At 38.0% G+C, this 24908-nt stretch overlaps 2 protein-coding genes across 4 annotated transcripts in view; both read left to right on the forward strand.

Annotated features, from left to right (window-relative positions):
* The window catches only part of LOC121382115, a 30524-nt gene extending 18810 nt beyond the window's left edge, over positions 1–11714 (forward strand). For both annotated transcript variants that reach the window (XM_041511629.1, XM_041511622.1), the window contains exons 2-4: positions 2193–2452; positions 8403–8730; positions 10275–11714. In XM_041511629.1, the coding sequence (XP_041367563.1) occupies positions 2293–2452; positions 8403–8730; positions 10275–10602 (816 nt within the window). In that variant the 5' untranslated portion in view covers positions 2193–2292 and the 3' untranslated portion in view covers positions 10603–11714. The remainder of the gene's footprint in view (positions 1–2192; positions 2453–8402; positions 8731–10274) is intronic.
* A 5902-nt stretch (positions 11715–17616) lies between these two features.
* LOC121382130 overlaps positions 17617–24908 on the forward strand; it is a 16530-nt gene continuing 9238 nt past the window's right edge. For both annotated transcript variants that reach the window (XR_005959123.1, XM_041511644.1), the window contains exons 1-5: positions 17617–17918; positions 20723–20872; positions 21380–21494; positions 22353–22399; positions 24346–24438. Coding sequence is in view for 1 of the 2 variants with exons in the window: in XM_041511644.1 (XP_041367578.1) it covers positions 17694–17918; positions 20723–20872; positions 21380–21494; positions 22353–22399; positions 24346–24438 (630 nt within the window). In the remaining variant the exon portion in view is untranslated. The remainder of the gene's footprint in view (positions 17919–20722; positions 20873–21379; positions 21495–22352; positions 22400–24345; positions 24439–24908) is intronic.

Here is a 24908-nt window from a genome sequence, read left to right on the forward strand (position 1 = left end):
TTCATGATTATGATATCATGATATGGTTATCATGAAGGTGATATCAGTCTTGGAGATGATAATAATACTGATATCGTGATATGGTTATCATGATGGTGACACCAGTCTTGGAGATGATAATAATACTGATGACGTGATATGAATAGGATGATGATGGTGATAATGAGGCTGTCAATATTTTCTACTTGTAACAAGTATGCTGTATTTGTCGTGCTGGGGTGTCGTTTATCATTTATTTATTCAGAGTCCAGATCGATTTTAAAAAGTGCTATCTAAAGTTTACTCTAAAATATTATGAATGTAATTCATCAGTGGATATTACAATGTTCATGTAAACTATGGTGAATCTGGACCGAAAAAAAAGTTTTTATTTTACAATATTCATTTCGTGTGATCCATCCTTCTAGATGCTGATTGTGTCTCTCCCTCTCCCCACCTCTCACCCCCTACATCCTAATACATATAGTAGACCAGTATGTAGAACATTTTCATGTAACCATATATATGTCTGAATACAGGTCCGCCCGCTTGTAGCTCAGTGGCATCTTTGATAGATGGAAGTATTATAGAACGTCTGTTTTTGTTTTTTGTTTTTAATTCATAATCTTAACTTAATTCTTAATTCAGTAGCACCTTACACGCGACACACATTCCTCAGCGGGTTCAGGGGGTCAACAACAGTTCCACTCTTTACGAATGGCAAGAACACCGTTGATTTCATTAATAATTAATAATTAATGATACATCAGAACCACATTTGTGTCAAGGGATGCCACTTACATCTATAATTTTGCAAAATGGACCTTTCTCTTTCCTACTCCTTAGATTTTTGTTGGTGAATTTGTTTCATTTCATTTCATTTCAACTTATTTTCGTGCTTATATCCAATTAAGGTTCAAGCACGCTGTCCTGGGCACACACCTAAGCTATCTGGGCTGTCTGTCTAGGACAGGGGTTAGTTGTTAGTTGGTTAGTGGTTAGTGAGAGAGAAGAGGGTGTTGTGGTCTTACACCTACCCATTGAGCCCTTAAGAACTCGCTCTGGGTTGGAGCCGGTACCGGGCTGCGAACCCTGTACCTACCAGCCTGCAGTCCGATGGCTTAACCACTACGCCACCGAGGCCGGTTAATTTGAATTTGTGGATTTGTTTTTCAATATGCATGTTGAAGATAATATCATCTTTTCTCATGGAACCATCAATCGTTTGCAAAATTATGTTGAGAAATGTATTTGCAATTGGTTTGTTAAATACATAGATTTGAGTATAGATTTGAGCATAACCATCAAACCACGTAAGGTAACAGAAAAATCCAGTTCAACACATTATCAGTCGACGTGGCATTTTCTTGCATAGATTTGAGTATAGATTTGAGCATAACCATCAAACCACGTAAGGTAACAGAAAAATCCAGTTCTACACATTATCAGTCGACGTGGCATTTTCTTGCCACACATATGGTCCCAGTTTATCACACGGGATCAAAGTAGCAATAATGATGATAATGATGATAATGATCATTATCATGATCTCGACGATATTGGAAGGTGTTTACTATTATTGTCCATAGCAAAATATACAGCAATATTATTTCCAGTAGTAAGATATATTTTACGTGCTGCAGCGTCTTTAAACATTCATTCATTCATTCATTCATTTATTCATACATTCATACGTTCATTCATTCTTTCTACTAATATTCTATATTTTTCGTGCTGAAGTGTCGTTGAACATCCATTCATTCGTTCGTTTATTCATTCATTCATTCATTCATTCATTCATCCATTTATTCATCCATTCATTTCTTCATTCATTCATTAATACATCCATTCATATATATTATTTCTATTAGTATCATACTGTACGCTAGTTATCCATTCGTTAAACATTCATCTATTCGTTAAACATTCATCTATTCGTTAAACATTCATCTATTCGTTAAACATTCATTCATTCGTTAAACATTCATCTATTCGTTAAACATTCATTCATTCGTTAAACATTCATCTATTCGTTAAACATTCATCCATTCGTTAAACATTCATCTATTCGTTAAACATTCATTCATTCGTTAAACATTCATCTATTCGTTAAACATTCATCCATTCGTTAAACATTCATCTATTAATTCGTTCGTTCATTCATTCATCCATTCATATATCCATTTTTTTCTACTCTTCTATCCTATCCACAGAGGTTCTAAGAACTCTACGGGCAGTTCTACAATCACAACCCCACAAGCCCACGTCGTCCCCGTCGCCCCCGCCTGTCCCGTGCTGCGACCACCGCCTAGAATGGACACCAGCAGCTCAGGGGGCATCACTCTCTTCAGTCCGCACACGATCCCGCCAAAACGACTCACCTGCTGGACGGGGAGACAACTCTTGAAACCTGCAGTCAAAGATTTCAGTGATCATCATTTTCCAACAAAACGAAGTCTCTCCACATCCTCGGGTAAGCTTCTTTTTTTTATTTTCTGTTAAAACAAAATATGTATGCTGTATTGTGTTTGCTGAAGAAGGTCATATAGTATGGGCGTTTGAAAGAAGACGAGCTAAGAAAAATTAGCTAAAGCTACGGTCACACCGATCTTAAGACGTCGTACGACCACTTGCGATGGCTGAATTTCGGGTGATCGCGGACCATCGGGCGGGGGGGGGGGGGGGGGGGGGGGGGGGGGGGGGGGGTCGTACGTAATCGTGCGACGTTGCAACGACGTCGCAGCCATCGGGAGTTCTCGCACAATTTGGTGGTTTTTTTGTCATGTTCAAAAACCTGGCTGCGATTCCCGGGCTAATCGTACGACATTTTCACATGTTCTCACCTGGAAATATTAATTAAAGACGTCGCATGACCTTCCCACGATGTTGTGTGATGGCCGTGCGATGGTCGTGCGTTCAACTTGAGATTTATTTCAGAAATTGTTATCTACCTGACCAGGGTAATCGTAAAACCATTGTAAGCTATAACGTTACCTGGTAGGTTTTAAGGGATATTGTCATAGACCACTGACCTATTACTTGACCTATTACTTAAAAATATACATATTTGATTTGTCCCAAAATGTACTTTATTCAACCATCTACATAACCACCATACTCCACTTATTAATGATATTTTGTAAAAATAATTGAATTATGGCAATGGTCCATAATTCAAAAACTAACATTGCTAAGAGGGTTGACATGGATATCACTCCATCATGGTGTAGTTAAAATAATGCAATAGCTAGGTTTGGTCTGTAAAAGTTAATGTAATTTTTATTTATTATTAATTTTTAAGGAAATAAGGTCCTTAAATCTGTGACAGTATGCCTTTAATAAGCTAATTGTATTTTTTGAAGAATTTTTTTTAAATTTTCTTCTTTAGTTTTGTTTGCTTTGTTTTAGGCTGCTTTTTTTGTTTTGTTTGCCCCACCCAAAATATATAGATGCTCATGCCTAGATATCGAGTGATCGATATAAACTGCATGGAAATAATATTTGCATCTCCCGGCGGGTTGGGTGGTGTAGAACCTTTTACTGCTGGTGTGTATGTTACCGGCTCCCTCTCAGTGTGACTTGTCTCCCCTTAGTAGAGATGTGTAAGACCACTATAAGAAAGAAAGAAAGAAATGTTTTATTTAACGACGCACTCAACACATTTTATTTACGGTTATATGGCGTCAGACATATGGTTAAGGACCACACAGATTTTGAGAGGAAACCCGCTGTCGCCACTACATGGGCTACTCTTCCGATTAGCAGCAAGGGATCTTTTATTTGCGCTTCCCACAGGCAGGATAGCACAAACCATGGCCTTTATTGAACCAGTTATGGATCACTGGTCGGTGCAAGTGGTTTACACCTACCCATTGAGCCTTGCGGAGCACACACTCAGGGTTTGGGTTCGGTATCTGGATTAAAAATCCCATGCCTCAACTGGGATCCGAACCCAGTACCTACCAGCCTGTAGACCGATGGCCTACCACGACGCCACCGAGGCCGGTAAGATAACTATAACTTCTCTCTTATTTACATCTAATCACTAAACATTAAGCCAGATCCAAGTAGCTGATGAGTGTTTTTAGCACAGCGTACTTGGACCTTAAGTTGATACAAGCACGAATATAAATTATAGATTAGCCAACCGCCTTGAACAGCGCACTTGCACACGTGGACATAAGCACCACCATATATACAAGACAATAAAATATAACGTGAATATTCTAATATAATATATGTTGTAATCACATGAATTGGGTAAATATTGTGTCAAAATGGGTCACAAATTGTCCACAATATACTGGTAATTTTAAAAGACCCCAAAATCTAATGACATTTGACAGTGATTCATTTTAAATAAATTAAAGGAAATTAAATTAATATTTGCGTTTGTTTTGTTGTTCAGCATATATTGGGCATATATATATATATATATATATGCATACATACATACATACATACATACATATATACACACATACATACATCTAATGTATTTCTTTAACTCAACCATATGCATGGGGCCTACAATCTACGCGGTCGATCCCGCTTACGTGCATGAAACAGTGGGCAGACCTGGCACTGGCTAGTATGTATTGATGTATGAATATCTATATATTGTATGTACATACATACATACATACATACATACATATATCGTGGTTAGTCTTGCAATTTGCACGTAAGCGGGATCGACCGCGTAGATTGTAGGCCCCATGCATATGGTTGAGTTAAAAGAGCTTCCTTTTTTATGGAAGCTTCGATAGCTCAGAGCGTATCGTGGTTAGTCTTGCAATTTGCGGGCGAATCGGTGCCACAGGTTCGAGTCCCAGCAACGGCATGGGACAATTTTTGAGGCCAGAAAGGATTTAATTATCCCCTGCGCCAGTGCGTTAATATCTATGTATGTAATAGTCAACCTCGACATACATACAATATATAGATATTTATACATCAATACATACTAGCCAGTGCCAGGTCTGCCCACTGTTTCATGAACGTAAGCGGGATCGACCGCGTAGATTGTAGGCCCCATGCATATGGTTGAGTTAAAGAAACTTCCTTTTTTATGGAAGCTTCGATAGCTCAGAGTGTATCGTGGTTAGTCTTGCAATTTGCGGGCGAATCGGTGCCACAGGTTCGAGTCCCAGCAACGGCATGGGACAATGTTTGAGGCCAGAATGGATTTAATTATCCCCTGCGCCAGTGCGTTAATATCTATGTATGTAATAGTCAACCTCGACATACATACAATATATAGATATTCATACATCAATACATACTAGCCAGTGCCAGGTCTGCCCACTGTTTCATGCACGTAAGCGGGATCGACCGCGTAGATTGTAGGCCCCATGCATATGGTTGAGTTAAAAGAGCTTCCTTTTTTATGGAAGCTTCGATAGCTCAGAGCGTATCGTGGTTAGTCTTGCAATTTGCGGGCGAATCGGTGCCACAGGTTCGAGTCCCAGCAACGGCATGGGACAATTTTTGAGGCCAGAATGGATTTAATTATCCCCTGCGCCAGTGCGTTAATATCTATGTATGTAATAGTCAACCTCGACATACATACAATATATAGATATTCATACATCAATACATACTAGCCAGTGCCAGGTCTGCCCACTGTTTCATGCACGTAAGCGGGATCGACCGCGTAGATTGTAGGCCCCATGCATATGGTTGAGTTGAAAGAGCTTCCTTTTTTAAGGAAGCATCGATAGCTCAGAGCGTATCGTGGTTAGTCTTGCAATTTGCGGGCGAATCGGTGCCACAGGTTCGATTCCCAGCAACGGCATGGGATAATTTTTGAGGCCAGAATGGATTTAATTATCCCCTGCGCCAGTGCGTTAATATCTATGTATGTAATAGTCAACCTCGACATACATACAATATATAGATATTCATACATCAATACATACTAGCCAGTGCCAGGTCTGCCCGCTGTTTCATGCACGTAAGCGGGATCGACCGCGTAGATTGTAGGCCCCATGCATATGGTTGAGTTAAAAGAGCTTCTTTTTTTATGGAAGCTTCGATAGCTCAGAGCGTATCGTGGTTAGTCTTGCAATTTGCGGGCGAATCGGTGCCACAGGTTCGAGTCCCAACAACGGCATGGGACAATTTTTGAGGCCAGAAAGGATTTAATTATCCCCTGCGCCAGTGCGTTAATATCTATGTATGTAATAGTCAACCTCGACATACATACAATATATAGATATTCATACATCAATACATACATACATACATACATGTATGTATGTATGTATGTATGTATGTATGTATGTATGTATGTATGTATGTATGTATGTATGTATGTATGTATGTATGTATGTAGGTATGTATGTTTATATATATAGTTATATCAGGACGAAAATCAACAATGACTGCTACAAACATTAGCACACAACAGCAAACACATTGGATATGCACACTGGTATTCTAAAAAAACCCTCAAAAAGTACATGTATTTAATATATAATTTTACTCGCCAAAAGAAGTTTGTTTTGTTTAACGACACAACTAGAGCACATTGATCATTAATCATGGGCTATTGGATTTCAAAAATTTGGTCATTTTGACATATAGTCTTAGAGAAGAAACCCGCTACATTTGTTTTCATTTGTAGCAAGGGATCTTTTATATGCATCATCCCACAGACATGCCACGGCCTTTGGCATACCAGTCGTGGTGTACTGGCTAGAGCGAGAAATAGCCTAATGGGCTAGTCGCCAGAAGGTCGGTCTGGGATCGATCCCCGACGGAGGCCCATTGGGCTATTTCTCGTCCCAGCCAGTGCACTACATTTTTTTCATTTCAATTTATTTTCGTGTTTATATCTAATTAAGGTTTAAGCACGCTGTCCTGGGCGCATACCTCAGCTATCTGGGCTGTCTGTCCAGGACAGTGGGTTACAGGTTAGTTGTTAGTGATTAGTGAGAGAGATGAGGGTGTAGTGGTCTTACACCTACCCACTTAGTCGTTAAAACTCGCTCTGGGTGGGAGGCGGTACCGGGCTGCGAACCCTGTACCTACCAGCCTTATCTCCGATGGCTTAACCACTACACCACCAAGGCCAGTAGTACACCACAACTGGTATATCGGGGGCCGTGGTATGTGCTATCCTGTCTGTAGGTTGGTGCATATAATATATCCCTTGATATTAATGGAAAAATGTAGCGAGTTTCCTCTCTACGATAACATTTCAAAAATATCAAATGTTTGACATCCAATAGCCGATAATTAGTAAATCAATATGCTCTAGTTGTGTCGTTGAACACAAAAACATCTATAAGTTTACAATAGCTACACACTAAGCATAGTCCCTTAAAACCTACAGACGTTCGTGTCAGATGCAAATGAATATTTTAATATCGGCTTTTATACGAAGATCTTTCTGTTTGGTTATATCCAATTAGTCGGTTGTAGAAATCCTTTGAACTAATTCGAGTACTTATAAATTATTTAGTGACAACGGGATTTCTGTTTTCCTTACGACTGAGTTTGAAGATACATCACTGGGCTAAACACGTAAACCAAATTCACAAGGGAACTGATGGTTCTACGATGTATGACTTTGCTAAAGTTGCGGTTTTCCGATAGGTATCTTACGTCAACGTTTAAATAAACTCTCCTTAGGAACTGGTGCTTAGGAATTTGGCAATATCACTTTTCTATGACTGGCTTCAAACATACACAAAATAAATATAGGAAGTGATTTAAAGAAATCATAGACAAATTACAAATCGAAGTTGTTAGGTTTGTGTGTATGTCTGTCTCTCAGTCTGTCTGTCAGACTTTCTTTCTGCCTGTGTGTTCATATCTCCATGATACGTGAACGAAAAAGGTTGGCAAAACAAACTAAAACATTTTGTGCGCTTGTGGTACGTTTGTTTTGTTTAACAAACCCCTAGAGCAAATTGAATAATTAATCACTGGCTATTGAATGTCTAACGTGTGGTAACTCTTACACATAATGTTTTGAAAAAACTCGGCGTCCCGTTACATTGTCGTATTAGCAGCATTTTTATATGCACTTTCCCACAGATAGGATGCCACGCCCTTTGATATTCTAGTCGTATGGAAACGTGTGGTTGGTGACGGGGGAAATAATTAGAGAATGGATCTACTGAGGTGGTTCGATCCAATGAATAAAGCTCCTCAGGTGAACGCTCAACTATTGAGTTAGACAATCCTGGAGTGCCCCTTATTTTTAAAAACTGTTTGTTAAGGACTAACCATTGTTATTCCAAAACCAAGATATTGTAATGACCACATTATAAAATAAAAAAAATCATAAAACGATTTGCTACATGATTATTACCACTCTGAATATATTGAACTTTGACCTACAAGGAACTTTCTTTTTATTGGCTTATTACTTTCAACAAAGCGTATACGTTTTCCTTCTTGTTTTCAAACAGATGAGGACTCTTTCAACTACTCAAACCACGTGTCACAAACGTTGCTTAGCGACCGAAAGCAGATTCTGACGTGCAGACCCTTGGAGACGTTTCGCCAGTCTAATCCGCGAAGCATATGGAACACTTCCGGTAGCCCTGACAACGCAGAGGAGATCCACCGGCGCCATGTTCAAAGAAGCGCACGTCTGCGATCTCGTCTGGGTTACTCCCGATCTCTGAGCGCCAACCAGCTGTTTACAACCCAGGCCCCTCAGATAGAACCAGAAACACCACTGTGCTTGCAAATAACCAGACCTGGTGAAGGCATCGGCACAAAAGCTGAATTTCAGTAAGATGCTTCTTCTTTTTTTAGCTTTTTTTTTTTTGGCTTTTTTTTTTTTGGCTTTTTTTACGCAAAGTATATTGGAAAGTAGGAAGGAAGGAAGATATTTTAATTACGGTTATATTCAATTCAATTCAATTCAATTATTTTACTGTATGTAAGGCCATAAGCCCATATATACGAGAACTCATATATTGATATGTTCTGCGACCAGTTTGATCAAACGGTTATATGGCGTCAGGCATATGATTAAGGACTACGCATAATAACGAAAGAGAAATCCAGCTGTATCAACGTTATTCTTTTTCGATTAGCAGTAAGGTATGTTTTATATGCATCATCCACCAGACAGGATAGTACATTGCATGACCTTTTTGACACCAGTTGTGCAGCACTAGCCCTAGAGACGGGACGTCAGTGGTACAGCGCTCGCCTGATGCGCGATAGATCTAGGATCGATTCCCGTCGATGAGCACATTGGGTTATTTCTCGTTCCAGCCAGTGCTTCACAACTGGTGTAACGAAGACCGTGGTATGTACTAGCCTGTCTTTGGGATGGTACATATAGAAGATCCCTTGCTACAAATCAAAAAGAGTTGTCCATGAAGTGGCGAGGGCGGGTTTCCTTTCATTATCTGTGTGGTCCATAACCATATGTCCGACGCCATATAATCGTAAATAAAAATGTCTTGAGTGCGTCGTTATATAAAGCATTTCCTTTCTTCCAATCCCTTTCCAGTTCGTGCATGTCGTCACGGAATGTTATGACAGAAAACGATAGTAAACAGATTACAAATATAAATACAAAATACATCAAGGCCACGATTAATGTAAACTAGTTTGGCTCGTTGGGTAGGATCAGCGAAAAAGGCACACTAATGGAAGATCTATTTTAGCTGGGCATTTCAACAGTAAAAGGACTCAGTTCCTATTATTTGTCTTTGTGTAGCGAGAACTTTTGTTAACAGGAAAATATACCAAATGTGCTTAAAATTATACATTTGTGGAACATTTTGCAATGATGGACATAGCCACATACGATCACTGACCTAGCATCAAATATCGCAAATTAGTATATAACATTTAGTGAAATATCTTAAAATATCACAGAAATAAAAGTCACTTAGTGACGATAACACATTTTAGAGTGAACATATCACTATTTCACCCTAAAATGTGTTATTGTCACTGTAGAAAGTGTTATCTTTGCTGTAAAAAAGCCGGAACTATTTTGCTGCTGGCATTTAAAAAATAAAGGTAAATTACCAAAAGTTATATAATAAATAGCAAATTTCATGCAAGCGCGACTCGTGAGATATGATTGCAAACTTCAAGAGATGAGATATAAATCATATTTGACAAAAAAATCCCACAGGAAATATCGTCTATTTATCCAATATGCACAGCATAGTCTTGGTTTGTATTCCACTGAGGTAAACAATATTTAAATACCAAAAGATATGTTACCATATTTCATAATGGCAAGATTCAGTTTTCAAAATCCCATATAATCTAAGTTAATTATTAATATATATGTTTTAATATTGCAGACGAAGAGTATTTTCGGCGCGACCTGCCAATACCGGAAGGTACTTCGACAGCACAAACGGACTGCGCAGTCGCAATGGCGGTCACGGACGACGTCCAAGAACCGCGGGGTCGTGGCTAACAGCCGGCCTGAACATTCAGAGCATCCAACTCCATTCGAAAATGCCCTTGTTGTCTAAACGAAGAACACTGCAGGAGAACCTAATAGACAAGCATCTCCATTCTGACAGAAGTCAGCAGGAGAATGAGCTAGAGACTTGCAGTAGTTCCAACACGTCATTCCAGAAGAATATTAGTATTATAGACATTGGCACAAGTACAGATACCTAGAAACAAACTGGCTCACACATTTTAATATTTAATTTAGCTAAGTTACACATCAGTATTAATATGTTTTCGATCGATGGACTATGCTTGTTTGCGACTGTTATTGTGCTGTTTATTTCTTCTATTAGCTGGAGTCATGTAGTAATTTATATATTTTAGAATGTACGAAATGACTATATTACAAAAGGTAATGTTGAGGACAAAGGAGTTATTTTGAAAGTACGCCCGTGGTGTTGACTGAAAAGATTTTTACGCGGGAGTTTGGGGATGTTTCTGTTTGGAATATTCGATAGCTGTTTCAGGTGGCGAGAGTACCTATATGACAAGCACAAAAAAAGAGAAAGGAATGTAATGCAGTATTTGTTTTTGACACGCCTGTTGCACAAAGCTGAAACGATGGATATTAAGTGTATTTCATTATTGTGATTATGACATATGATGATGATGGAAGAATAGTCAGAGGACGCCACAAGGGCTATTGCTACACACACACACACACACACACACACACACACACATAGACATACATACTAATTACAGGTACATATGTATTAATTTTCCTATATTTATTTATTTTATTATTTATTTATTTATTTATTTATACATGTAGTTTATTTATTTATAGTTTATTTTAATTTTATTTTTTTATTACTGTTTATAGGCAAAAATATTATCAAATATAGGTGGACACATAACAAACAATTTTACATTTGTAGAAGTAAGAACCAAAACATATTTTCTTTAATAATTACACTATCAAATATTACAGGCTTATAAGAATATTTCTGAAATTAGTTTACACATGTGACGCCTAGTCTAGTCGACCCGATTTCATGAACTGTGCATGCAGTAGGTATTTTCAGTTGCGTATATATATATATATATATATATATATATATATATATATATATATGTAGATTATTGCATAAGCGGGATGCCATACGGAATTTATGAAACGAGTTTGGAAATGGTTTATAAAAGAATTTCTATATCTTACATATCCTCAAAAAACAGGTTTTAAGCAAACTTTAACATCTTTTTCGACTAAAAGTTATTTACAGCCGTTGCACTTGCAGCTGACTTACGCGTCACAGACACGTGATTGCAAGGTTAACTATACGTCACAGTGTAATCGATTCCCACCGTGCTGGATTTTTTGTTTATTGGACGTATGACATTGGTGACCTGATCATCACCTAGGAACATCCAGTCATATGTCTTGAAATTGTTAACACGCGTACGAGTGTAAACAACTATGTGTTATCAAAAATAACACATGGTGTTCTCACCAACATGTGTGTAAGAAAACAAACCTAAAATATGATTGCAATCGCTTCACAACCGAGGTTTATAATATTCGGCGATGTAAATTACAGTGACGCGGAATGATGTCAATATCATAGCCGCGACTGTCGCAAGCCTGCAGTTGGTATAGCAACTACAGTGACGTCAGAAGTGTGCTCTAACAGTTTTCAATGTATTATTATTATAGCTCATGTCATAAAGAAAGAATGGCAGAAATATTATATTTAAGTATTATAGACCATATGGGTAATAAATAAAGAAAGAAAGAAGGAAATGTTTTATTTAACGATGCACTCAACACATTTTATTTACGGTTATATGGCGTCAGACATATGGTTAAGAACTACACAGATATAGAGAGGAAACCCGCTGTCGCCACTTCATGGGCTACTCTTTTCGATTAGCAGCGAGGAATATTTTATATGCACCATCCCAGAGACAGGATAACACATACCGCGGCCTTTGATATACAATTCGTGTAGCACTGGCTGGAGCGAGAAATAAATAAATAAATAAATAACGCTTGTTGGTTTACCTAATAAAAACAAAAATTCAATTTCGCATGAGATCAGCAATCAAATTGACCTCAACGTGTTGGAACTCTAGATATGGACTGGTTTTAAAAATTCCTTTTATATAGGCTACTAGTTTAATGATATAAAATTCGTCGGCTACAATTACGAACTGGTACAGTACGGTTACGAAAGAGATAAGTATGGTGCACAGATATTCAGAATTATGGTTCATGGATATGTCTTCAGTGGAAATGGATTATTACTCTGAAACGAGCGTCGGGGTCATCCTTTTCAACAGAGTACGGGTTGAGGTTTTCTCCTTCTTCTTCTTCTTCTTCTTCTTCTTCTTCTCCTCCTCCTCGTCCTCCTTCTTTTTCTTCTTCTTTTTCTTCTTCTTCTTCTGCTTCTTCTGCTTCTTCTTCTCCTCCTTTTTTTTCTTCTTCTTCTTCTCCTCCTCCTCCTCCTTCTTCTTCTTCTTCTTCTTCTTCTTCTTTTATGGGGGTCTGTGTTTCTTTGTGGAGTTTTATTATTATTTTGGGGGTTCTGGTTTTTGTGGGTTTCTATTTATGTTTTATTTATTTTTTTTGAACAAATTTTGTTTTATTTATTTCTATAAACAAAATATTTTATTTAGTTTATTATTATTTTTTTCTTATTATTTTTATATTATTATTATTATTATTATTATTGTTATTACTATTATTATTATTATTATTATTATTATTTTCATTATTTTCATTATTATCCTTTACTTCATATATATACAGTAATCATATTTGTTTTGAAATGTCTCTTTGGTGCAGTAATCCAATATATATATAGTGTTATAAAAGAGCTTACAATTGTATATTTTCTTTTTTCTTTTCCTTTTTCACTCTCTCATATTTGTGCGTAATGAAAAGCGTACCGTCAAGGCGTAGATAACTGCATACACAACAGGCTGGGTATGCCGCAAGTCTGGTAATTCCTACTGTGCACTTAAAACCGTTTTAATACAGATATTAAGGCTTTTGTTAAACTGTCTGTGATACAGCACAAGTGATCCACAAGAAAATAACGAAATAAATGATATTATATATCTTTTAGCGTTCGTGTTGTTCTTATTGATACATGTAAACTACTGGGGTAACCTAACCGTTTCTTCAGCTAAACAAAAAGGGACGGTCCTGAAAATTCATTTAGAGGGGAGCAATGACATGTGACGGAAAGCCACACACATTCCCGAAGGGATTCTTCGGATTGTCCAATGTAAAAATAAATTAAAAATTAAATTAAAATATAACTGTTGCAAAATTTAGGTGGACCCGGGCCCGAGCTATTGCAATAGTATTGCGATAGTTCAAATACTATTGCAATAGTAATAGTACTATTACAGTAGTATTGCAATAGTATTCAGAACTCTTAAATCGCTTGATAACAGTAATATGAATAGATATTTCGCAAAACTATTTAGCTGTCTTTCAATATGTATATATATATATATATATATATATATATGTATGTATGTGTTTGTGCGTGCGTGTGCGTGTGTGTTTGTATGTGAGTATGCGTGCGTATGTACGTATGTTTGTGTTTGTATGCATGTCTGTGTTTGTACTTAGTTATTTGTAATAATAGCACTATAGTCGTGTTCAATTGTTTAGATGCTATGTTTTTTTTTGCAAATGTTACGTTTAATTCCTATTTAAATCCTTGTTTTCTTTACATTTGCGACCGGCTTCGGTGGTGTCGTGGTTAGGCCATCGGTCAACAGGCTGGTAGGTACTGGGTTCGGATCCCAGTCGAGGCATGGGATTTTTAATCCAGATACCAACTCCAAACCCTGAATGAGTGCTCCGCAAGGCTCAATGGGTAGGTGTAAACCACTTGCACCGACCAGTGATCCATAACTGGTTCAACAAAGGCCATGGTTTGTGCTATCCTGCCTGTGGGAAGCGCAAATAAAAGATCCCTTGCTGCTAATCGGAAAGAGTAGCCCATGAAGTGGCGACAGCGGGTTTCCTCTCAAAATCTGTGTGGTCCTTAATCATATGTTTGACGCCATATAACACTAATAAAGATGTGTTGAGTGCGTCGTTAAATAAAACATTTCTTTCTTTCTTTCTTTACATTTGCATGAAAACAAACACAAACCTCGACAGGTTTTACATACAATTCATCATCTAAAATGCACGAAGTTGACTTATTTCCATTTTACCAAAATCTCTGTATGTTTTGAATTCAGGTTCTTTCTCCTATAAATAAGTACGGCTATTTGCATGACGGAATATTATAATATTGTAGTATGACCTTTGGAAACATAGGTCAATAAACAATTCAAGTGCGGATTCAGGCGGGGAGTCCAGGTAGTACGCCCCCCCCCCCCCACTCTATTTTTGTCATACAACATATATTACAGAATACACGAGAGTAGAATCCTTGATATGCGAGTGATCAATTATTATGCACACTGGCGTAGCCTCTTTTCCCCCGCCATCATTTTCACTCCTAGACAATGCCTGCGTGGGTGTTTCCCCGGTGGCGGATATAAGGGGGCCAGGGGCGACAGTTATATCTTTTTTTTTTTTTTTTTCATTTGTTACGTTGGAGAATCCGAGGAATCTCTTCGGGAACATTTGTGTCCTACAGCGACATGGCATGCCCCCCCCCCCCCCCCCCCACACACACACACATGGATTTTCTGGATCCGCCACTGCATCCCCAATATTGGTGATCCCCAAAATAAAATCCTGGCTTCGACAATTTCTACGCACCCCAGTCTTCTACTTCAACGGACTTGTCCCCCCCCCCCACCCCACCCCCATCTAACCTTTTTTTTTTTAAATTGTGATAAATTTTATAAATTCATAATACATAGATACATATTGTGGGTTGACCCCCCCCCCCCCAATATAAAATCAACTGTCCTGAAAAAATAACAACAATGAAACAAACACTTACCTATATTCGTACATCCACTCGACATTTGTACAAAATATCGCAACAGAACAGCACGGTGGTCATTAGATGTGGTGTTAAATCAATGCACATTATATATAAATACATATTTAAAATAAATATATTTGAAAATGTCAAACAGCGATTCTGTTGGCACATTTCTGAATTTAAACTATATCCAGAAAAAATGTGAGTAGTATCGCTTTGGCATCAATAAATATATAAAGAAAAAAACGAGAAAAAAACAGACGTCAGCGTATTGTTGACGTCACGTCAAAGGAACGTTAACGTTCTATGGTAACGTTTTCGGCAATTTTCGTAAGTTAACGGGAAAGGTCGAAATACTACGTGCACGTGTATTAAAGTTAGTGAGATTTTTTTTTATATGCACCATCCCACAAACAGGATAGCACATACCACAGCCTTTGATATACCAGTCGTGGTGTACTGGCTGGAACGAGAAATAGCCAAATGTGCCCACCGACGGGCAATCGATCCCAAACCGATCGCGCACCAAGGAAGCGCTGTACCATTGTGCTATGCCTCGCCCCTATAACACAAACCACGACTGGTATACTAAAGGCCGTGGTATGTGCTATTCTGTCTGTGGGATGGTGCATACAAAAGATCCCTTGCTACTAATGGAAATATGTAGCGGGTTTCATTTCAAAGCAGAGGAGTCGGAAGCGGTACCGCCTGTTGGGCCAGGAACGGGGTTTTTCTCTTCCTATGGCGCTCGTATAGAATAGACCTCATTTTTTAATTGCTTCCGACGCGCCTACAAAGACTATATTTCCAATTACCAAATATTTGACATTCAATAGCCTGTAATAAATAAAACAATATGCTCTAGTGGTGTCACAACACTGGTACCCTGTTAGAATGTACTAAGTGCTCTGTCAAATTAAAGTTTGTTTTGTTTAATGACACCACTAGAGCACATTGATTTATTAATTCTAAGCTATTGGATGTCGAACATTTGGTAATTTCGACATATAGTCTTAAAGAGGAAATCCGCTGCATTTTTTCATTAGTAGCAAGGGATATTTTATATGCACCCATCCCACATACAGGATAGCACATACCTCGGCCTTTTAATATACCAGTCGTGGTGCACTGGCTGGAACGTGAAATAGCCCAATGGGCCCACCAACGGGGATCGATCCCAAACCGACCGCGCATCAAGCGAGCGCTTTACCACTGGGCTATGTCCTGCTCTGTTAATCGAAAAGAGTAGCCCACGAAGTGGCGACTGTGGGTTTCCTCTCTCAATATCTGTGTGGTCCTCAATCATATGTCTGACGCTATATAACCGTAAATAAAAACAATGTGTTGAGTGCGTCGTTAAATAAAACATTTCTTTCTTTCTTTATTCTGGAGGGGTGTGTGGGGAGGGGGGAGTCTAGGCTGTGGCGAGAGACGTTTCTAGAGGGGTCGAGACATGTTGTTCCAAAAGATATATTAAAAACAAATTTGATTAAGCGGGTGCTTTTCGACAAGGGTCACTGCAGTTTTGTAACCATTAACGTTTTTCAAAGTGGGTCATGGGCCAGTGTGATACCCCTTGGATCCGAGCTTTCTATACAGAAGAAAGCAAATAGATAAATAATAAGTAAATATATAAATAAATAAAAAGTTTATAAATAAATAAAATTAATTAATTAATTAAATATTACGTCAATACGGTCATAACCCCCAAACGTTTTTAGTCTTAACCCTGCAAGATGCTAAATTTCCTAGTCATAGTTGAATACCTCTTCCCGTCTACCCCTCCCGTCTCCCTATACTCATGTGAGTAATACATATTCAAGTGACCACCACTGCGCATACATGTATGTTTATCAAACAATAGGTTCTGGTAAATTTAATGTTTTTGTTAAGAGTACGGTGGCTCAGTCATTAAAGGTTTTTGCTTCAATGGCCACTTATTAGTAAAGTATTATTTCCCTTGCATTGATCTCAGTTTTATCGATTCCTAGCGCTGCTTCCCGAAGTACAAACTTGTATAATTTGAAACCTGGACGAAAAAAAAAAATATATATATATATATAGATAGATATGGATATAGATGCACAAAAATGTCTATTCTACACAACATTATAGAAGAAATCTCACTGACTTGCCAATATAACAAGATATAATAATAGAACACAATCGAGGATAGCCATAATCTAAAAATAACTCCGTAAAAATAGACTGGTTTTCATTGGCCAATAATAATAGCAGGCGAAGGCATTCTGTATTTAAAGGTATGCTATCTCGTTCAATACCAACTTACGGTTATACACCATCAAACACTATTAAACAGTTTTAATACATATAGAAAAAGCCGAGAATATGGCTAGCAACATAATTGATGTTTACGTGAAGCTGCCAACAGGCAGAACATGTCAGTTTGATCTCTCGGGGTCCGACAACATTGCCAGGGTTTGCGACGTCATCGCATCACAGGAAGCGGTTGACAGCGGTGCGGTGCGACTACGTTACCAGGGGAAGTACCTTGATCGCAATTCCACGCTGAGTTACCTGGGAGTTCGACCAGAAACCATCCTCAGAGCTGAAGTAAGAAATATATGTCGTTATATAATAATATGATTAAAGGGACATTCCTGACTTTTTAACATTGTAATTACATATCAAATATATTTTTTCTGTATAAAATATTAGTGGCTGTATATTAAACGTGTTTCTGATTGTTCTAATATTTGTATTAGGTTACATTTCATTTTATTTCCTAAAATATATTTTTCGTACGTACGAAATTATTTGAAGACAAAATCCAGTTTGGGCTTCTTACAAATATTAAAACGGCCAGAAATACATTGAATATACAGACACTGATATTCTGAACAAAAAACTATATTTAGTATTTCAGTTTAATCGTAGAAATATTTTATTAGTCGGAAACATCTTACAATGCAGCAAAGTCGGGAATGTCTCTTTAATAATGATAATAACAGGGCGGGACGTAGCACGTTGGAAAAGCGCTCGAATGATGTGTAGTCGATCTGGGATCGATCTACGTCGGAGGGCCCATTGCGCTATTTATCGTTCCAGCTAGAGCATTATGACTAGTGTATAACAAAGGCCGTGGTATGTGCTATCATGTTACTAATGGACCCCTTGTTACTAATGGGAAAATGTAGCGGGTTACCTCTCAAAATTACCAAATGTTTTACATCCTGTAGCCGATGATTAACAAATCAATATGCTCTATTGGTGTCGTTAAAACAAAGTAGTAGTAGTGGTGGTAGCTGCAGCAGCAGCAGCAGCAGTAGTAGCAGCAGCAGCAGCAGCAGCAGCAGCAGTAGTAGCAGCAGCAGCAGCAGCAGTAGTAGCAGTAGTAGTAGCAGTAGCAGTAGTAGTAGTAGTAGTAGTAGTAGTAGTAGTAGTAGTAGTAGTAGTAGTAGTAAAAGTAATAGTAATAGTTGTAGTAGTAAAAGTTTTATTGTGTGATTTGTTTAACGATACCAGTAGAGCACATTCATTTATTAAACATCGGCTATTGGATGTCAAACATTTGGTAAGTTTGGAGAGGAAACCTGCTACATGTTTCAATAATAGCAAGGGATCTTTTATATGCACCATCCCGCAGACAGGATAACACATACATGAGTCCAGTCAAGTCATAGGGTTTAACGTGCACATTCAGAGCAAGCTGTTTTAGCGCATGTCTGTCATGGGAGCAGGTGCCGATGTAATAGCCCAAAATATACCCCCGCCAAACTATACCCAGGGTATAAATTGGACTAGCCCAGAATATACCCCGGGGTATAAAACAGGCTAGCCCAGAATATACCTCTCTAGTCTGTATTGCAATGTCCAGAGGTTTTTTTCCATTATAACTGATATATTTCGGGCTAGAGAATATCGAAATATCTTCTAAAATGACTAAGTATTATTTTTATGAAAGCACATACTTAAGTATGGATAGATCGTTTACAGTTTGTTCAATGAACTGCTGGGGACTTGTGGGAGTTAAAAAGAGAAAAGATGTTTACTTTCTTCAAGACACCCATTTTACAAAAGAGAAAGAACTGTTTATTCGTACAGAGTGGGGGTTTGAATGCATTTGTAATTGTAATAGTAACCAATCTCGCGGAGTTGCAATATTGTTAAATAATAATTTTGAATATAAAATACATTCAATATTTAGAGATGACAATGGAAATTTACTCATTGTAGATATAACAATTTGTAATCTACGTTTAACTTTGGTAAACCTATATGGTCCAGATAATCGGGATTTTTACAAGCTAATTTCACAACAAGTAAAATTGCTTAATAATACATATTATCTACTCGGGGGTGACTGGAACCGATCACTATATGCTAAGTCTTAAGTTCGAATTAACTGAAAATATAAAACATAATACCTATTGGAAATTTAATAACTCACTTTTAAAAAATAAATCTGTGGAACTTGGAATGTCCCGTAGGATTAATGCCAAAGGGGGAAAGGTGCGCAATTTGAATGAAAGACTTTTGGCGCATTTGTGATCGGTTCGCCGAACTGGAAAGGGAGCACATACATGTACCGCGACCTTTGATATACCAGTCGTAGTGCTACAGTGCACTGGATGCAACTACAAACAGCCCAGTATCCCGAGCGCTTTACAACTGGACTACGCCCCGCTCCCCGTGGTAGTAGTAGTAGTAGTAATAGTGGCAGCAGTGGTGTATTAGTTTCAATACAATTTAAAGACGCAGACCCTAGTTTTAACCCGTAAAAATGGACACTTAAGTTTAGTTAATCTACAAGCATAATACCTGCAACTCATTTGGATAAAGTGACAACACAGTTAAAGAGGAGTCTGTGACATTAAACGCGAGAAATGTGCTTTAAATAGACTAAACTCGAATAACCGTTACTTCTCAGACGCACGTGCGTTTTTAAAAATACGAAAAAAATGTATTTTGTGATATTAGAAACACCAGGATGACCAGAAACACTTAGGTTGTACGGAAATGGATAATCTAAACAATAAAATATAAGTAATGTTTGGTTTCAGTGATCATAAGCGGTTCTAACAGTAAAAATTATGTTGTAGTGTTTAAAAACTAGGGTATGTCCCTTTAACGTATAGAATAGTGCTTTATGGACAAAATTATGTTTCGGTTACCAAAGAAAAAAACAAAGTGTGGCGGTATTAGTTTAGATGGTAGTGCGGTCACTTGAGGTACTAAGATCCTAAGATCCTAACTTAAAACGAAACCTACCTGGCAGACCCATTTTGCTCGTCCCAACCAGTGCCCCACGACTGGGAAAGTGCATATTAAAGATACCTTGCTGCTAATGAGAATTTTTTTTTTTTTTTTTTTAAATTAACCTTCTGTTACCAGGGCATTATTATTTTGTGTTGTAGATTTTGATTCCCAAGGACCAGGATGTTTTGGTTCAGCTTCCTAACGGAGAGGAAACCCGATACACTGTGAAGAATACCGACAAGATACTGACCTTGAGACTCAGACTGGCCAAGGATCACGACAAATTACTGAACAAAACAAAGCTTATGGTAACTAAAGTGACTAATGCATAATATATTGTACTTGTAGCTACCATGCAGGTCAGGTCAGGTCAGAGTGGTTTGACATGCACATTCAGAACAAGCTGTTGTAGCGCACGCCTATCCAGGACAGGATGCCACCATGCAGTTTATGATCATTTATATACGATAACCCGCTTATTAGAATAGTCTGTTACATACTTTAAGTATATAGAGTTATGCAAATAATTAAAGATAATGATTTGGTTTTTTAACGTTGTTTTTTCTTTACTGCATATTTTTATTTTTGTTTTCCTTTTTATTTGTGTGTTGGGAGGGGTATCCTTTTTTTTTCCTTCTTCTGTTTTGTTGTATGGTTTCTATCTTTCCGTCCTTTTTACCCGTCTTTATTTCACAATCATAACTAGCCTGTTTTCTGTTCATATATACTTGCACGGATACTTACAAAAAAACCCCACAATGATAGATAGTCCTGGAATTAATGAATATAAAATTGATTCTCGTTTTGATTGACAGCTGAAAGGAACGCCTATCCGTGGAACAACATTCGTGGAGGCGGGGATAAGCGAGGGCACGGTGTTATACTTGAGTTGGAACGAGGAAGATGACAGTTCGGACGAGATAAAGTCTAGTATGTGTTAATAGTGTCATACACTGATTATACCTTATAGGCACCGCACCCTCATCGCCACCCTCAACTCACACATCCCAAGTTAATCGCACTAACTGGGGTTGTTTGGGGCGTTTTTTCATCGTGTTTAAGGCAACGTCACTCCCGTACGAGATGGTTGTATCGTGTGACATCCAAAACACTAACCATACGAATTTAGTAAGACAGACAGACGGACAGACACACAAACACACACACACACACACACACACACACCGAGGGGGAGAGAGAGAGAGAGAGAGAGAGAGAGAGAGAGAGAGAGAGAGAGAGAGAGAGAGAGAGAGAGAGAGAGAGAGAGAGAGAGAGAGAGAGAGAGAGAGAGAGAGAGGGGGGGGGGGGGATTATTTCACTACAGACATAAACATGATACTAAATGGTCGCGAGGTTACTATCCTATTTATTACAAGCGGTTTGTTTGACGTTCCTGTAAGCTTGTAGTGACGTCGAAGTGGGACGTATCACTTTGATATTGTACACAGATATTATTAACTATATGAGTAATAAATGCTATTATATTTGTACTGCTTATTCAAAAATACAAGTCAAGCTTATCTCTTGACATAATATTTAAAATATAATAACAACAACAAAAGCAATAAAAAGAAAATGTTAAAATCCACCAATGCCGCCATTTACACCCATCCACCCCCAACCCCAACCACCCTCCCTCCTCCCTCGAACTATTGCACTTCTATATACCGGTAATTATGTTTCATTGTTGTTCTTTTATTTCGTTTCGTTTTGTACACCTGTTAGATGTATGTTTGCTTTATATTAAGTTGGCACAATTAATTTAGTTTGTGAATTATTTTTTTGCAGAAAACAAGACCAGTTCAAAAGAAGAAATGAAAGAAGAAGATCTCGAGGTACATATTAATAGACAAGATATAATATATCTATATGTGAATTACATTTTTCATATTTTGGTCAAAATCCATACGCATAACATATATGTGCTATATACATTTTTTTATTTTTTTTATTAAACATTAATACCACATTATAGATATTTAGCTGTTAAGAACATATGTGTCGGGAGATGGCAGAAAATAGGGGGAGGGGCAGATTTACATATTAATTTGATTTTCAGCTGGGGTGGGGACAGTACATTATCTTCAGAGTCGGGGGGGGGGGGGGGGGATGTCATCATTTGAATTCACTCGGAATTTCTCACCAATACACCACTTATAGTTTGATTTCTTTAAAGACACCACTAGAGCACATTGATTTATTAATCATCGGCTATTTGATGTCAAACATTTGATAATTTTGACATATAGTCTAAGAAAGGAAACCCGCTACATATTTTCATTAGTAGCAAGGGATCTTTTATATGCACCATATAGACAGGATAGCACATATCACGGCCTTTGATATACCAGTCGTGGCGCACTGGCTGGAGCGAGAAATAGCCCAACGGGCCCACAGACGGGGTCGATCCCAGACCGATCGCGCATCAAACGAGCGCTTTACCACTGGGCCACATCCCGCCCCTACACTACTTATAGATTAAAGTCTTATAGATCAAAATCAGATGATCAAACATCGGACTATTATTAAAGAAAACACAACTAGTTCTTTCTGTTGAGAATTTAGAGTTACCTACCATTGACCATTAACGTTCGTGTCTGTTGTTATGTTTATAGATCATATCAAAAACGTTTGTTAAAGTTTGTGTTGTTTAACAACAAAACTAGAGTATCTTGATTAATTAATCATCGGCTATTGGATGACAAATATTTAGTAATTGTAACACGTAGTCATCAGAGGAAAGCCTCTGCATTTTTTTCTAGTCCAGCAAGGAATATTTTATATGCACTTTCCCACAGACAGGAAAGCACATACCACGGTCTTTGACAAGTTGTGGTGCACTGGTTGGAACGTTGATGGTGTGTACTATATACGTTCACTCTTACGTCCATCTGAATTTCAAGTCTTCAGATCACATCTGTTAATTAAATACTATGAAATTCGTGTTTGCCGCATAGGAGACTTTTGCTACGATTTACTTGCAGGAATATGATACACAAATCCAAACCGAACTAGGTGTGTGTTACGGACATGGGTATTTCCATAGCGACACCCCAGCACATTAAAACAAATCTACGACTATTAGGTATCCAGCAATGGGCGCACTTAATTGTTTAGAGGCTGCACCATAAGGGCAATAAAACAAATAAATAAATATATAAATATCAGGGCACAGCAATATAGGGTATACTCCAGATAAGCAAAAGACGCATCTAAAGTTAAAGTTAGCCTTGTTTAACGACACCACTAGAGCACATTAATTTATTAGTCATCGGCTATTGGATGTCAAACACTTGGTAGTTCTGACATAGTGTTAGAGAGGAGAGGAAACCCGCTACATTTATCAATTACAAAAATGTAGTACCACGGCCTTGAATATACCAGTCGTGGTGCACTGGCCGGGACGAAAAGTAGCCCGATAGGCCCAATCACGGGGTTGAGACACATCAAATGTAAACGGGTGACTGGAACATCTGTTTCTTATTTATTCAATATTCCGTGCTATTTATTTCTCAGGTGTTTTTATTTTGTTATGTTTTTTGTTATGTTTTTGTTTTTTAGCCATTTTTCGCAGAGTTATGTCCCTTGAACTTGTAAGATACGAAACTTTGTCGGGACCCCAATAGTACTCTCAGAAAGCATAATGTTTTTTTTTGGGGGGGGGGGGGGAGGGGGGGGGGGGGGTGTTGTTATATATATGTGTGTGTGTGTGTGTGTGTGTGCGCCCGCGCGTGTATGTTGGTGTTTCATGACAATAAGTTCCTTACTTGTTTCTCCACAGGCCATCCTGACGAGTTTTGACACTGGAGGGAAAAACGTCGAAGTTGTGTTTTCCTTTGACACCACTGGCAGCATGTATCAGTACCTGAAAACGGTAAGAATCATAGCGAATGGTATCGCACAGTTAGTAGTTTCAAAATGTACCTAACGAGTGCGAGTCAATGTTTTCAAACAACGAGTAAATTGTATCTAACGGACACAGGTATATTTCTTTTAAAGTATTCTATAAAAAACTTTTTTTTTAAAGAAAAGAAACCAAAACAAAATAAAATAAAGCACCGATCAAGCGACTTATTTTCACTAAAGTATATGAATGAATGAATGAATGAATGAATGAATGTTTAACAACACCCCAGCATGAAAACTACATCGGCTATTGGGTGTCAAACTATGGTAATGCTAACAAATAAAGTGATGATCAACCTCAATATAAAAATTCAAGATTTAACTAAAAACAGTGTAAAGAACTGTGCAAAAATACAAATATCACAGATAGATACTGACTTTTATTCAAAATTTTAATTGAATCCCGAAGAAAACAAGGGGATTTGTGCTGTATTGGCC

Source organism: Gigantopelta aegis, chromosome 2 (genome assembly GCF_016097555.1).
Source record: "Gigantopelta aegis isolate Gae_Host chromosome 2, Gae_host_genome, whole genome shotgun sequence".
Lineage (NCBI taxonomy): Eukaryota > Metazoa > Mollusca > Gastropoda > Neomphalida > Peltospiridae > Gigantopelta > Gigantopelta aegis.